This window comes from Cololabis saira, chromosome 4, assembly GCF_033807715.1.
Source record: "Cololabis saira isolate AMF1-May2022 chromosome 4, fColSai1.1, whole genome shotgun sequence".
Classification (NCBI taxonomy): domain Eukaryota; kingdom Metazoa; phylum Chordata; class Actinopteri; order Beloniformes; family Belonidae; genus Cololabis; species Cololabis saira.
Window position 1 is genome coordinate 50,324,852 of NC_084590.1, and position 14,156 is coordinate 50,339,007.

The 14,156-nt window shown below is 45.9% G+C and overlaps 1 protein-coding gene across 2 annotated transcripts in view; it reads left to right on the plus strand.

Annotated features, from left to right (window-relative positions):
* Window positions 1-14,156, plus strand: part of LOC133442118 (tumor necrosis factor alpha-induced protein 2-like) — an 84,399-nt gene that overhangs the window by 31,386 nt on the left and 38,857 nt on the right. For both annotated transcript variants that reach the window (XM_061720060.1, XM_061720059.1), the window contains exon 3: window positions 1,389-1,624. In XM_061720060.1, coding sequence (XP_061576044.1) covers window positions 1,389-1,624 — 236 coding nt within the window. The remainder of the gene's footprint in view (window positions 1-1,388; window positions 1,625-14,156) is intronic.

Genomic DNA, 14,156 nt, shown 5'->3' on the forward strand with positions numbered 1-14,156 from the left:
ACCTGAAAACTTTTGCCAAACTGCCGTCAAATTACTCAAAAGAACCGAACCTTAATCCCAATAACGTTCCTAAACAGTTAAAACCGAATCGTAGAACAACCCAAGGCCGCAGTAACAAGTCCAGAATAGCTCTAGCTTCCATTAGCCATGAAACTGAAGACAGATTTCATGATTAAACTTTTGCTTTTCTCAAGCAAATGTGTTAAATCACCATTAGCACGAGGAGCTAAGAGGCTAAGAGGTACAGAGCTGTAGTTTGTGGTTCCGGAGCTGTAATGTAGCTTATGCGCTAAACTCTCTAGAGAAAAACACCTGAAAACTACCGTCAAATTACTCAAAAGAACCGAACCTTAATCACAATAACGTTCCCAAACAGTTAAAACCGAACCGTAAAAAAACAGAAACTGAAGACAGATTTCATGATTAAACATTTAAATGATTCGTTTTACTCAAGCAAATCTGTTAAATCAGCATTAGCACGAGGTAGCATCAGTAGCTAAGAGGCCAGAGCTGGTAGAGGAGCCAAAAACTGTACTCAAGTAAAAGTACTGTTACTTCAGAATAATATGACTCAAGTAGAAGTAAAAAGTAGTCATCCAAATAAATACTTGAGTAAAAGTAAGTACTTGGTGAAAAAACTACTCAAGTACTGAGTAACTGTTGAGTAACGTCTGATTTATTTTTTAACACAACCATTCAAACAGACTAAAGTACAAAATAATCATCTTCAGGAAAATTAAATCAATAAAATAAATGAAAATTAATAAAAAATAAAAAATAGCTTAAATTAAAATAATCTTTAAGTAAATTCAAGTACTTTAATAAATAATAAAATAAATAAAATAACAGAATAAAAAAATAAATTAAGCACAAGTAGCACTACATTTCCAGCCTTTGTCCTTTTCTTTTTTAACCAGCAGAACTAGAACAAACATGAACTCATAGAAACTCTGTGTGTGTTTGAGTCTGTGTAAATGTGACAAAACATGCAAAAACAAACATTTTTCCAAAGAATCACTCAGTGATGTCATGAGATTGACGCGTACGCGGATAAAAGGGATAAAAGAAAAGTAACAGCTCAACGTAGCCTAATGTAGCGGAGTAAGAGGAACAGTTTCTTCTTCACAAATCTACTCAAGTAAAAGTAAAAAGTATAGTGATTCAAAACTACTCCTAAAAGTACAACATTTCCCCAAACTTACTCAAGTAAATGTAACTGGTAACCCAGCTCTGTAAGAGGCTAGCTAAGAGGTACAGATCTGTAGTTCGGTTGTCCACATCCAGAGATATTAGCCGTTTGAAGCGGACAGCGATGATGCCGGTTGAGTCGGGACGATGTTTGGACGGAGACGCTCAGGGACTCAGTCTTGCGGCGTTTCTCTCTCCAGGTTCGCAGGGAAATACCGCGACACCCTCGGCTCCCGCAAGGATTCGTTGGCCAACGGCGAGCTGAGCTGCGCGGACAGCGAGTGCGACACCGTCAGCCGCCGCCTGTCCTTCATGAAGATGATGAGTCTGGGGAGAGGGAAGAGGGAGTCGGTGACCGACCGGTCGTCGCAGAGCCCCGAGGACCAGCCGGTGGAGGAGGAGGTGGAGGTGGTGAAGCCCCGAGAACCGCTGTCAGGTGAGAGAGACGACGGGAAACACAGGAAGGCTAGGGCTGTAACGATTAGTCGACGTTGTCGACAACAATCAATAATCAAAATCGTCGACAATGAATTCCACTGTCGACAATTGTCGCCAGACGTGTTTCGGAGTTACGGAGTTACGGAGTGAGGCGTCTTATTCTGTTCTCTTAGACCAGGAGTCGGCAACCCAAAATGTTTTAGATCCATATTGGACCAAAAACACAAAAAACAAATATGTCTGGAGCTGCAAAAAATGAAAAGTCTTGTATCAGAATTAGAATGAAGAAACACATGCTGCATGTTTCTATATTAGTTAGAACTGGGGGGAGATTTATTTTGCATTATGCACTTTGAGAAAAAAAATGTCGAGAAAAAAGTCGAGAAAAAAGTAAAAATGTTGAGATAAATGTCGAAATGTCGAGATTAAAAAGGAAAGGAAAAAGGAAGAAAAAAAGAGGAAAAAAAGAAGAAAAAAGAAAAAAAGAAGAAAGAAAAGAAAAAAAAAGAATAAGAAAAAAAAGGTCAAACATTTTTGAAAAAGCTCCAGGAGCCACTAGGGCGGCGCTAAAGAGCCGTGAGTTGCTGATCCCCGTCTTAGACGCCCCAGATAAGTCATCACATCGCGCTGTGATTCGCTCGGTACGTTCTGTACCAGTCCCAGACGGTACCGGACCCCCTTCACCAGCAACCGGACTTCCTTATCCTGGTTCTTTAAACCGACTGGTGGAAGAAACCAGCCCTCAAGAACCAGTCCAGTTGCCCCGATCCGAGCCCCGGCTAGCGGGCCGCTAGCCAGGGTTGCCACCCGTCCCTTGAGATACGGAATTGTTACGTAATTGGGAATTAAAAGTTGCGTTCCATATTGAACCAATACGGACATATATTATGCTCCTATTTATTGATGTAATAATCTACAGGTGAAGGTCAGAACATTTGAATATATTGCAAAACGTCATTCGTAGTAAATTCAACTAAAGGTGAAACAAATGTATTATTTCCCACTACATGCAAAGTGAGATATTTCAAGCCTTTATTTGTTATAATTTTGGTGATTATGGCTCACAGTTTATGAAAACCCCAAATAAAAAATGTCTATATTATGAAATCAATGAACAATTCAATCATCAAATTACAACAAATAGAGGTTTAACATATCTTGCTTTGCATGTAATGAGACTATGTACTATATTAGTTTCACCTTTTAAGTTGAATTATTGAAATAAATTAACTTTTACACCATATTCTAGTTGAATTATTGAAATAAATTAACTTTTACACCATATTCTAGTTGAATTATTGAAATAAATTAACTTCTACACCATATTCTAGTTGAATTATTGAAATAAATTAACTTTTACACCATATTCTAGTTTAATTATTGAAATAAATTAACTTTTACACTTTATTCTAGTTGAATTATTGACATAAATTAATTTTTACACCATATTCTTCACCTGTAGGCTATATTTTACATCTTGGCTGATATGGACATAATTAGCATAGGAGGCTATTTCAGTTGCTAGTAGGGTTGTCTGTCTGTACAGTCATGCAAGTTCAATGCTATTAAAGCACTTTAAACTTTAAATCATTTTCTTTTTTTCATATAAAATAAACACATTTCTATGGAGTTTAGAAGTTTTGGGGATGTCCCTTTATTTTTGGCTCCTGCACTGCTGAAATCGGGACGTCCCTTATTTCTATTTCTGAAAGGTGGCGACCCTAGCTAGCGGCCCGTTAGCGCCGCTGGCGGAGGTGAACTGTGAGATAACTCCTGGAATTCTCCAGGAATTTCCACTCAGACACTGGAATCTGATTGGGAAGTGTGTGTGTGTGTGTGTGTGTGTGTGTGTGTGTGTGTGTGTGTGTGTGTGTGTGTGTGTGTGTGTGTGTGTGTGTGTGTGTGTGTGTAATCGTAAATGTCATGCCGGTCCTGGAAACTCTCTGAGGGCGTCTATTGTTTACCGCAGCCTGTTTACGCTGCGTTGTGCTAATGAAGGGTCGGAGCGTGCTCAGTTCCTCCCCGCCCTTGTTTACGTGTCCGCGCCGCCAGACGCTTGTTCTCATTAGCAATTAACGGCTTATTGTCTCGGCCCGTCCGTCGGGTTCTATCTGGACGTGCCGGATTCACAACGGAGGCTAATATTAGCAACACCATCAAAATATGTCCATGAATTCTGCTCCGGACTGAAGACTCAGACCCCCTTTTCCACCAAACCGGTTCCAGAGCTGGTTCTGGTTCTGGTTCTGGGCCGGTGCTGAGTTTGGAACCGGGCTTTCTGTTTCCACTGACAAAGAAATGGCTCCGGTTCCAAGGTAGCACCAACTCTTTGCTGGTCCAGAAGAACCGGTTCCGAGGTAGCATTAGAGCTAATACCTTGTTGTTGCTTCAACTTTCACGCAAACGCAGAGACGTAACTGACGTTAGCAGAGACGTAACTGACGTTAGCAGAGACGTAACTGACGTTAGCAGAGACGTAACTGACGTTTACAGAGACGTAACTGACGTTTGCAGAGACGTAACAGACGTTAGCAGAGACGTAACTGACGTCAGCAGAGACGTAACTGACGTTTGCAGAGACGTAACTGACGTTAGAGACGTAACTGACGTTAGCAGAGACGTAACTGACGTTAGAGAAGTAACTGACGTTTGCAGAGACGTAACTGACGTTAGCAGAGACGTAAGTGACGTTAGCAGAGATGTAACTGACGTTAGCAGAGATGTAACTGACGTTAGCAGAGACGTAACTGACGTTAGCAGAGACGTAACTGACATTAGCAGAGACGTAACTGACGTTAGCAGAGACGTAACTGACGTAACTGATGTTAGCAGAGACGTAACTGACGTTAGCAGAGACGTAACTGACGTTAGCAGAGACGTAACTGACGTTAGCAGAGACGTAACTGACGTTAGCAGAGACGTAACTGACATTAGCAGAGACGTAACTGACATTTACAGAGACGTAACTGATGTTAGCAGAGACGTAACTGACGTTAGCAGAGACGTAACTGACGTTAGCAGAGACGTAACTGACGTTAGCAGAGACGTAACTGACGTAACTGATGTTAGCAGAGACGTAACTGACATTAGCAGAGACGTAACTGACGTTAGCAGAGACGTAACTGACGTTAGCAGAGACGTAACTGACGTTAGCAGAGACGTAACTGACGTTTGCAGATACGTAACTGACGTTAGCAGAGACGTAACTGACGTTTGCAGAGACGTAACTGACGTTAGCAGAGACGTAACTGACGTTAGCAGAGACGTAACTGACGTTAGCAGAGACGTAACTGACGTTTTCAGAGACGTAACTGACGTTAGCAGAGACGTAACTGACGTTTGCAGAGACGTAACTGACGTAACTGACGTTTGCAGAGACGTAACTGACGTTAGCAGAGACGTAACTGACGTTAGAGACGTAACTGACGTTTGCAGAGACGTAACTGTCGTTAGCACAGACGTAACTGACGTTTGCAGAGACGTAACTGACGTTTGTAGAGACTTAACTGACGTTAGCAGAGACGTAACTGATGTTTGCAGAGACGTAACTGACGTTTGTAGAGACTTAACTGACGTTAGCAGAGACGTAACTGATGTTAGCAGAGACGTAACTGACGTTAGCAGAGACGTAACTGACGTTAGCAGAGACGTAACTGACGTTTGCAGAGACGTAACTGACGTTAGCAGAGACGAAACCGACGTTAGCAGAGACGTAACTGACGTTAGCAGAGACGTAACTGACGTTAGCAGAGACGTAACTGACGTTAGCAGAGACGTAACTGACGTCAGAGACGTAACAGACGTTAGCAGAGACGTAACTGACGTTTGCAGAGACGTAACTGACGTTTGCAGAGACGTAACTGACGTTTACAGAGACGTAACTGACGTTAGCAGAGACGTAACTGACGTTTACAGAGACGTAACTGACGTTAGCAGAGACGTAACTGACGTTAGCAGAGACGTAACTGACGTTTGCAGAGACGTAACTGACGTTTGCAGAGACGTAACTGACGTTAGCAGAGACGTAACTGACATTAGCAGAGACGTAACTGACGTTAGCAGAGACGTAACTGACGTTAGCAGAGACGTAACTGACGTTAGCAGAGACGTTACTGACGTAACTGATGTTAGCAGAGACGTAACTGACGTTAGCAGAGACGTAACTGACGTTTGCAGAGACGTAACTGACGTTAGCAGAGACGTAACTGACGTTAGCAGAGGCGTAACTGACGTTTGCAAAGACGTAACTGACGTAACTGACGTTTGCAGATACGTAACTGACGTTAGCACAGACGTAACTGACGTTAGCAGAGACGTAACTGACGTTTGCAGAGACGTAACTGACGTAACTGACGTTAGCAGAGACGTAACTGACGTTAGCAGAGACGTAACTGACGTTAGCAGAGACGTAACTGACGTTTGCAGAGACGTAACCGACATTAGCAGAGACGAAACCGACGTTAGCAGAGACGTAACTGACGTTAGCAGAGACGTAACTGACGTTAGCAGAGACGTAACTGACGTCAGAGACGTAACAGACGTTAGCAGAGACGTAACTGACGTTTGCAGAGACGTAACTGACGTTTGCAGAGATGTAACTGACGTTAGCAGAGACGTAACTGACGTTTACAGAGACGTAACTGACGTTAGCAGAGACGTAACTGACGTTTACAGAGACGTAACTGACGTTAGCAGAGACGTAACTGACGTTAGCAGAGACGTAACTGACGTTTGCAGAGACGTAACTGACGTTTGCAGAGACGTAACTGACGTTAGCAGAGACGTAACTGACATTAGCAGAGACGTAACTGACGTTAGCAGAGACGTAACTGACGTTAGCAGAGACGTAACTGACGTTAGCAGAGACGTTACTGACGTAACTGATGTTAGCAGAGACGTAACTGACGTTAGCAGAGACGTAACTGACGTTTGCAGAGACGTAACTGACGTTAGCAGAGACGTAACTGACGTTAGCAGAGGCGTAACTGACGTTTGCAGAGACGTAACTGACGTAACTGACGTTTGCAGATACGTAACTGACGTTAGCACAGACGTAACTGACGTTAGCAGAGACGTAACTGACGTTTGCAGAGACGTAACTGACGTAACTGACGTTAGCAGAGACGTAACTGACGTTAGCAGAGACGTAACTGACGTTTGCAGAGACGTAACTGACGTTAGCAAAGACGTAACTGACGTTAGCAGAGACGTAACTGACGTTAGCAGAGACGTAACTGACGTCAGAGACGTAACAGACGTTAGCAGAGACGTAACTGACGTTTGCAGAGACGTAACTGACGTTAGCAGAGACGTAACTGACGTTAGCAGTAACTGATGTTAGCAGTAACTGATGTTAGCAGAGACGTAACTGACGTTAGCAGAGACGTAACTGACGTTAGCAGTAACTGACGTTAGCAGAGACGTAACTGACGTTAGCAGAGACGTAACTGACGTTTGCAGAGACGTAACTGACATTAGCAGAGACGTAACTGACGTTAGCAGAGACGTAACTGACGTTAGGAGAGACGTAACTGACGTTAGCAGAGACGTAACTGACGTTAGCGGAGACGTAACTGACGTAACTGACATCTGCAGAGACGTAACTGACGTAACTGACGTTAGCAGAGACGTAACTGACGTAACTGACGTTTGCAGAGACGTAACTGATGTTAGCAGAGACGTAACTGACGTTAGCAGAGACGTAACTGACGTTAGCAGAGACGTAACTGACGTTAGCAGAGACGTAACTGACGTTAGCAGAGACGTAACTGACGTAACTGACGTTAGCAGAGACGTAACTGACGTTAGCAGAGACGTAACTGACGTTAGCAGAGACGTAACTGACGTTAGCAGAGACGTAACTGACATTTGCAGAGACGTAACTGACGTTAGCAGAGACGTAACTGACGTTAGCAGAGAAGTAACTGATGTTAGCAGAGACGTAACTGACGTAACTGACGTTAGCAGAGACGTAACTGACGTTTGCAGAGACGTAACTGACGTAACTGACGTTAGCAGAGACGTAACTGACGTAACTGACGTTAGCAGAGACGTAACTGACGTTAGCAGAGACGTAACTGACGTTAGCAGAGACGTAACTGACGTTTGCAGAGATGTAACTGACGTTAGCAGAGACGTAACTGATGTTAGCAGAGACGTAACTGACGTAACTGACGTTAGCAGAGACGTAACTGACGTTAGCAGAGACGTAACTGACGTAACTGACGTTAGCAGAGACGTAACTGATGTTAGCAGAGACGTAACTGACGTTAGCAGAGACATAACTGACGTTAGCAGAGACGTAACTGACGTTAGAGACGTAACTGACGTTAGCAGAGACGTAACTGACGTTAGCAGTGACGTAACTGACGTAACTGACGTTAGCAGAGACGTAACTGATGTTAGCAGAGACGTAACTGACGTTAGCAGAGACGTAACTGATGTTAGCAGAGACGTAACTGACGTTAGCAGAGACGTAACTGAAGTAACTGACGTTAGCAGAGACGTAACTGACGTTAGCAGAGACGTAACTGACGTTTGCAGAGACGTAACTGACGTTAGCAGAGACGTAACTGACGTTAGCAGTAACTGACGTTAGCAGAGACGTAACTGACGTTAGCAGAGACGTAACTGACGTTAGCAGAGACGTAACCGACATTAGCAGAGACGTAACTGACGTTAGCAGAGACGTAACTGACGTTTGCAGAGACGTAACTGACGTAACTGACGTTAGCAGAGACGTAACTGACGTAACTGACGTTAGCAGAGACGTAACTGACGTAACTGACGTTAGCAGAGACGTAACTGACGTTAGCAGAGACGTAACTGACGTTAGCAGAGACGTAACTGACGTTAGCAGAGACGTAACTGACGTAACTGACGTTAGCAGAGACGTAACTGACGTAACTGACGTTAGCAGAGACGTAACTGACGTTAGCAGAGACGTAACTGACGTTAGCAGAGACGTAACTGACGTTTGCAGAGACGTAACTGACGTTAGCAGAGACGTAACTGACGTTTGCAGAGACGTAACTGACGTTAGCAGAGACGTAACTGACGTTTGCAGAGACGTAACTGACGTTTGTAGAGACTTAACTGACGTTAGCAGAGACGTAACTGATGTTAGCAGAGACGTAACTGACGTTAGCAGAGACGTAACTGACGTTTGCAGAGACGTAACTGACGTAACTGACGTTAGCAGAGACGTAAATGACGTAACTGACGTTAGCAGAGACGTAACTGACGTAACTGACGTTAGCAGAGACGTAACTGACGTAACTGACGTTAGCAGAGACGTAACTGACGTTAGCAGAGACGTAACTGACGTTAGCAGAGACGTAACTGACGTTAGCAGAGACGTAACTGACGTAACTGACGTTAGCAGAGACGTAACTGACGTTAGCAGAGACGTAACTGACGTTAGCAGAGACGTAACTGACGTTAGCAGAGACGTAACTGACGTTAGCAGAGACGTAACTGACGTTAGCAGAGACGTAACTGACGTTAGCAGAGACGTAACTGACGTAACTGACGTTTGCAGAGACGTAACTGACGTTAGCAGAGACGTAACTGACGTTAGCAGAGACGTAACTGACGTTAGCAGAGACGTAACTGACGTTAGCAGAGACGTAACTGACGTAACTGACGTTAGCAGAGACGTAACTGACGTAACTGACGTTAGCAGAGACGTAACTGACGTTTGCAGAGACGTAACTGACGTTTGTAGAGACTTAACTGACGTTAGCAGAGACGTAACTGATGTTAGCAGAGACGTAACTGACGTAACTGACGTTAGAGACGTAACCTACGTTAGAGACGTAACTGACGTTAGCAGAGACGTAACTGACGTTAGAGACGTAACTGACGTTAGCAGAGACGTAACTGACGTTAGCAGAGACGTAACTGACGTTAGCAGAGACGTAACTGACGTTAGCAGAGACGTAACTGACGTTAGCAGAGACGTAACTGACGTTAGCAGAGACGTAACTGACGTAACTGACGTTAGCAGAGACGTAACTGACGTAACTGACGTTAGCAGAGACGTAACTGACGTTTGCAGAGACGTAACTGACGTTTGTAGAGACTTAACTGACGTTAGCAGAGACGTAACTGATGTTAGCAGAGACGTAACTGACATTAGCAGAGACGTAACTGACGTAACTGACGTTAGAGACGTAACCTACGTTAGAGACGTAACTGACGTTAGCAGAGACGTAACTGACGTTAGAGACGTAACTGACGTTAGCAGAGACGTAACTGACGTTAGCAGAGACGTAACTGACGTTAGCAGAGACGTAACTGACGTTAGCAGAGACGTAACTGACGTAACTGATGTTAGCAGAGACGTAACTGACGTTAGCAGAGACGTAACTGACGTTAGCAGAGACGTAACTGACGTTTGCAGAGACGTAACTGACGTTAGCAGAGACGTAACTGACGTTAGCAGAGACGTAACTGACGTTAGCAGAGACGTAACTGACGTTAGCAGAGACGTATCTGACGTTAGCAGAGACGTAACTGACGTTAGCAGAGACGTAACTGATGTTTGCAGAGACGTAACTGACGTTAGCAGAGACGTAACTGACGTTAGCAGAGACGTAACTGACGTAACTGACGTTTGCAGAGACGTAACTGACGTTAGCAGAGACGTAACTGACGTTAGCAGAGACGTAACTGACGTTAGCAGAGACGTAACTGACGTTAGCAGAGACGTAACTGACGTAACTGACGTTAGCAGAGACGTAACTGACGTAACTGACGTTAGCAGAGACGTAACTGACGTTTGCAGAGACGTAACTGACGTTTGTAGAGACTTAACTGACGTTAGCAGAGACGTAACTGATGTTAGCAGAGACGTAACTGACGTAACTGACGTTAGAGACGTAACCTACGTTAGAGACGTAACTGACGTTAGCAGAGACGTAACTGACGTTAGAGACGTAACTGACGTTAGCAGAGACGTAACTGACGTTAGCAGAGACGTAACTGACGTTAGCAGAGACGTAACTGACGTTAGCAGAGACGTAACTGACGTTAGCAGAGACGTAACTGACGTTAGCAGAGACGTAACTGACGTAACTGACGTTAGCAGAGACGTAACTGACGTAACTGACGTTAGCAGAGACGTAACTGACGTTTGCAGAGACGTAACTGACGTTTGTAGAGACTTAACTGACGTTAGCAGAGACGTAACTGATGTTAGCAGAGACGTAACTGACATTAGCAGAGACGTAACTGACGTAACTGACGTTAGAGACGTAACCTACGTTAGAGACGTAACTGACGTTAGCAGAGACGTAACTGACGTTAGAGACGTAACTGACGTTAGCAGAGACGTAACTGACGTTAGCAGAGACGTAACTGACGTTAGCAGAGACGTAACTGACGTTAGCAGAGACGTAACTGACGTTTGCAGAGACGTAACTGACGTTAGCAGAGACGTAACTGACGTTAGCAGAGACGTAACTGACGTTAGCAGAGACGTAACTGACGTTAGCAGAGACGTAACTGACGTTAGCAGAGACGTATCTGACGTTAGCAGAGACGTAACTGACGTTAGCAGAGACGTAACTGATGTTTGCAGAGACGTAACTGACGTTAGCAGAGACGTAACTGACGTTTGCAGAGACGTAACTGACGTAACTGACGTTTGCAGGAGACCCTAGCGCTGTCCCCTTAACCGGGTCCAGGACCAGGTCCAGGTCCAGGTTTCAGGTCCAGGACCAGGTCCAGGTCCAGGTCTGGGTCCAGGTCCAGGACCAGGTCCAGGACCAGGTCCAGGTCCAGGTTTCAGGTCCAGGACCAGGTCCGGGTCTGGGTCCGGGTCTGGGTCTCATCCGACTGTGAAGAACAGAGACAGTTCTGGATGTTCAGGAACTTTGTTTTCAGATGCTGCTCAAACCCGCGTATCAGCAGATCGGGTTACGGTGTGTGTGTGTGTGTGTGTGTGTGTGTGTGTGTGTGTGTGTGTGTGTGTGTGTGTGTGTGTGTGTGTGTGTGTGTGTGTGTGTGTGTGTGTGTGTGTGTGTGTGTGTGTGTGTGTGTGTGTGTGTCTGTGTGTGTGTGTGTGTGTGTGTGCGTGTGTGTGTGTGCGTGTGTGTGATAGTATCTCCCGGTGATGCAGGTACCAACAACCTTTAATCTTGTTTAGCAGCAACACAAACTTCAGAAAAGCTGCTGAGCAGGTTTGATGAACCAGAACCAGACCTGGACCAGAACCAGACCTGGACCAGAACCAGACCTGGACCTGCTGGTCTCCTCCAGACCTGGATCTGGAGGTTCTGGAGGGGGTTCAGGCCCCTGGCAGGAATGCAGCCGCCTCCATGCTACGCTACGCTACGCTACGGCGCTAGCCGCGGCGTGACGCGGGGCCCGGCGTGACGGAGAGAGACAGAGATCAGATGTTCCAGAGATGCTGGTGATGAGGGACAGTTTCCTCCTCCAGGCCTCCCTGTGGTCCCTGCTGGAGTTACTACATAGGGTGGCTTTAATATCCCGTAAGAACGGACCGCAGGCCAGAACGCAGCTCCTGAGGCTCCTGAAGCTCCTGAAGCTCCTGAAGCTCCTGAAGCTCCGGCCTGCAATCATGCACAAAAGAGAAAAAAAGGGCCGGCACAAGAAACTACAGGAACGATGGACAAAAATGATGGTTATGAGATATTTATAATAAATAAAAATGGTAATGGAGAAGAGAGGAAGGGAAGAGGAGAGTTAACAACAACATCAGGGCCTGGATCTGGACCCTAGTGGTCTGTAGAGGACCTGCAGGTCTGGATCTGGACCCTAGTGGTCTGTAGAGGACCTGCAGGTCTGGATCTGGACCCTAGTGGTCTGTAGAGGACCTGCAGGTCTGGATCTGGACCCTAGTGGTCTGTAGAGGACCTGCAGGTCTGGATCTGGACTCTAGTGGTCTGTAGAGGACCTGCAGGTCTGGATCTGGACCCTAGTGGTCTGTAGAGGACCTGCAGGTCTGGATCTGGACCCTAGTGGTCTGTAGAGGACCTGCAGGTCTGGATCTGGACCCTAGTGGTCTGTAGAGGACCTGCAGGTCTGGATCTGGACCCTAGTGGTCTGTAGAGGACCAAACTGCTGATTCCAGCTGTGGTCCCGGCTGCTAGCTGCCGGCGGCGGCGGCTAACCGCTAACGCCTGACTTCCTGCCCAGGTGGGGCTCAGGTGGAGCGGCCGCTCCGGTTTCAGAGTCACCGGGTTCGTTGAGTCTCCGGGGGAAGGTTTTTCGTTTCCTGGAGGTTCTGGTTTCCTGGACTCTACCAGTCCGGTCCTAACGGGACGTCCCGACCCCCAGAGACCCTAACGTGTCGAGGTCGGGGAGTCGGGGGGGGCAGTGATGAGGAGGAGGAGAGGAGGAAGAAGAGGAGGGGGCGGGGCTAAACACTTCCAGCTGGGGCAGATTTCCTCTCCGGGCCCAAACCGAACAATGAAGGCTGTGTCCTGCTAGCGGGTTCTGCTAGCGTGCACGTGTGTCTGTAAGACATACATGTATAAGCAGCATGTGTGTGTGTGTGTGTGTGTGTGTGTGTGGTCTCAGTTTATCCAAATAATGCCTGTTAAAGGAGATTGAGGCAGGATTTATGAAAAAATCCATATACGTTTTAAGTTTTCTAGTAATAATGTCAGATGAAGCGTTCCAAACCAAAAAGAATGTTTCCTCTAGTGTATCTCTCCTTTGCCTTGAACAGGCTGTTGCTGCAAAATGTGCTGCAATTCGGTCCCGAATTTCCCGCGCTGTCCTGTGGATGTGACGTCACATGACGCTGCATGCACGTTCTCCCCGTTCTCCCGTGCCGGCTTCACTGTTGGCTGCAGTACCCCCGACGGCCGTCGTGGAGAAGGGTGGCGCTAGAGAGTCTCATTTCTTAAAAGGAGCCTCATGCTCCTTTAAGAAATTTGCCCCTGAAGTTTTCGGGATGAGAAGAGCCGCCGGTAATTTATGTTTCCGCGTTACACCAACGCAGAGCCTACGCCGTACGGTGCGCGTCGACGCGTAACCTACGCCGTAGGCTCTGCGTTGGTGTAACGCGGAACCATAAATCAGCCTTTATTCTGAAGATACAACGCAACAACGACCAAGCGAGTGATTATGTACATTCACTGAGTGAATATTATGAAAGTAAAATATATATTTATCGCTAGAAATGTAATCAAAACGCATTTTTATGCAGAAACTAACTCAAAATATTGATTTTATTCACTAAAAAATAAGAAATGTCCACCATGTTTTTTTTTTTTGATTCAGTCCGCAAATGACGACGAAAAGCATTCTGGGAAATGTTTCTGACAGCTAGAGTGAGGATCGGAACACACTCAGATTCAGACACTAGACTAGTTTTCTCCACTCCCCCTAGGTGGAAAGAGGAATTAGGAGCCACTACCCTCACGGGAACGCGCTAAGTTTAGGGGTAGGGATGAAAAAAAGGACTAGGGGGGGATTGGGACTGGGCCCAAGTTTATCCCAGTTTTACAGGGTCCCCACCCGGTCTGCGTATAAGTACATAGTACTGGTTTTCCTCC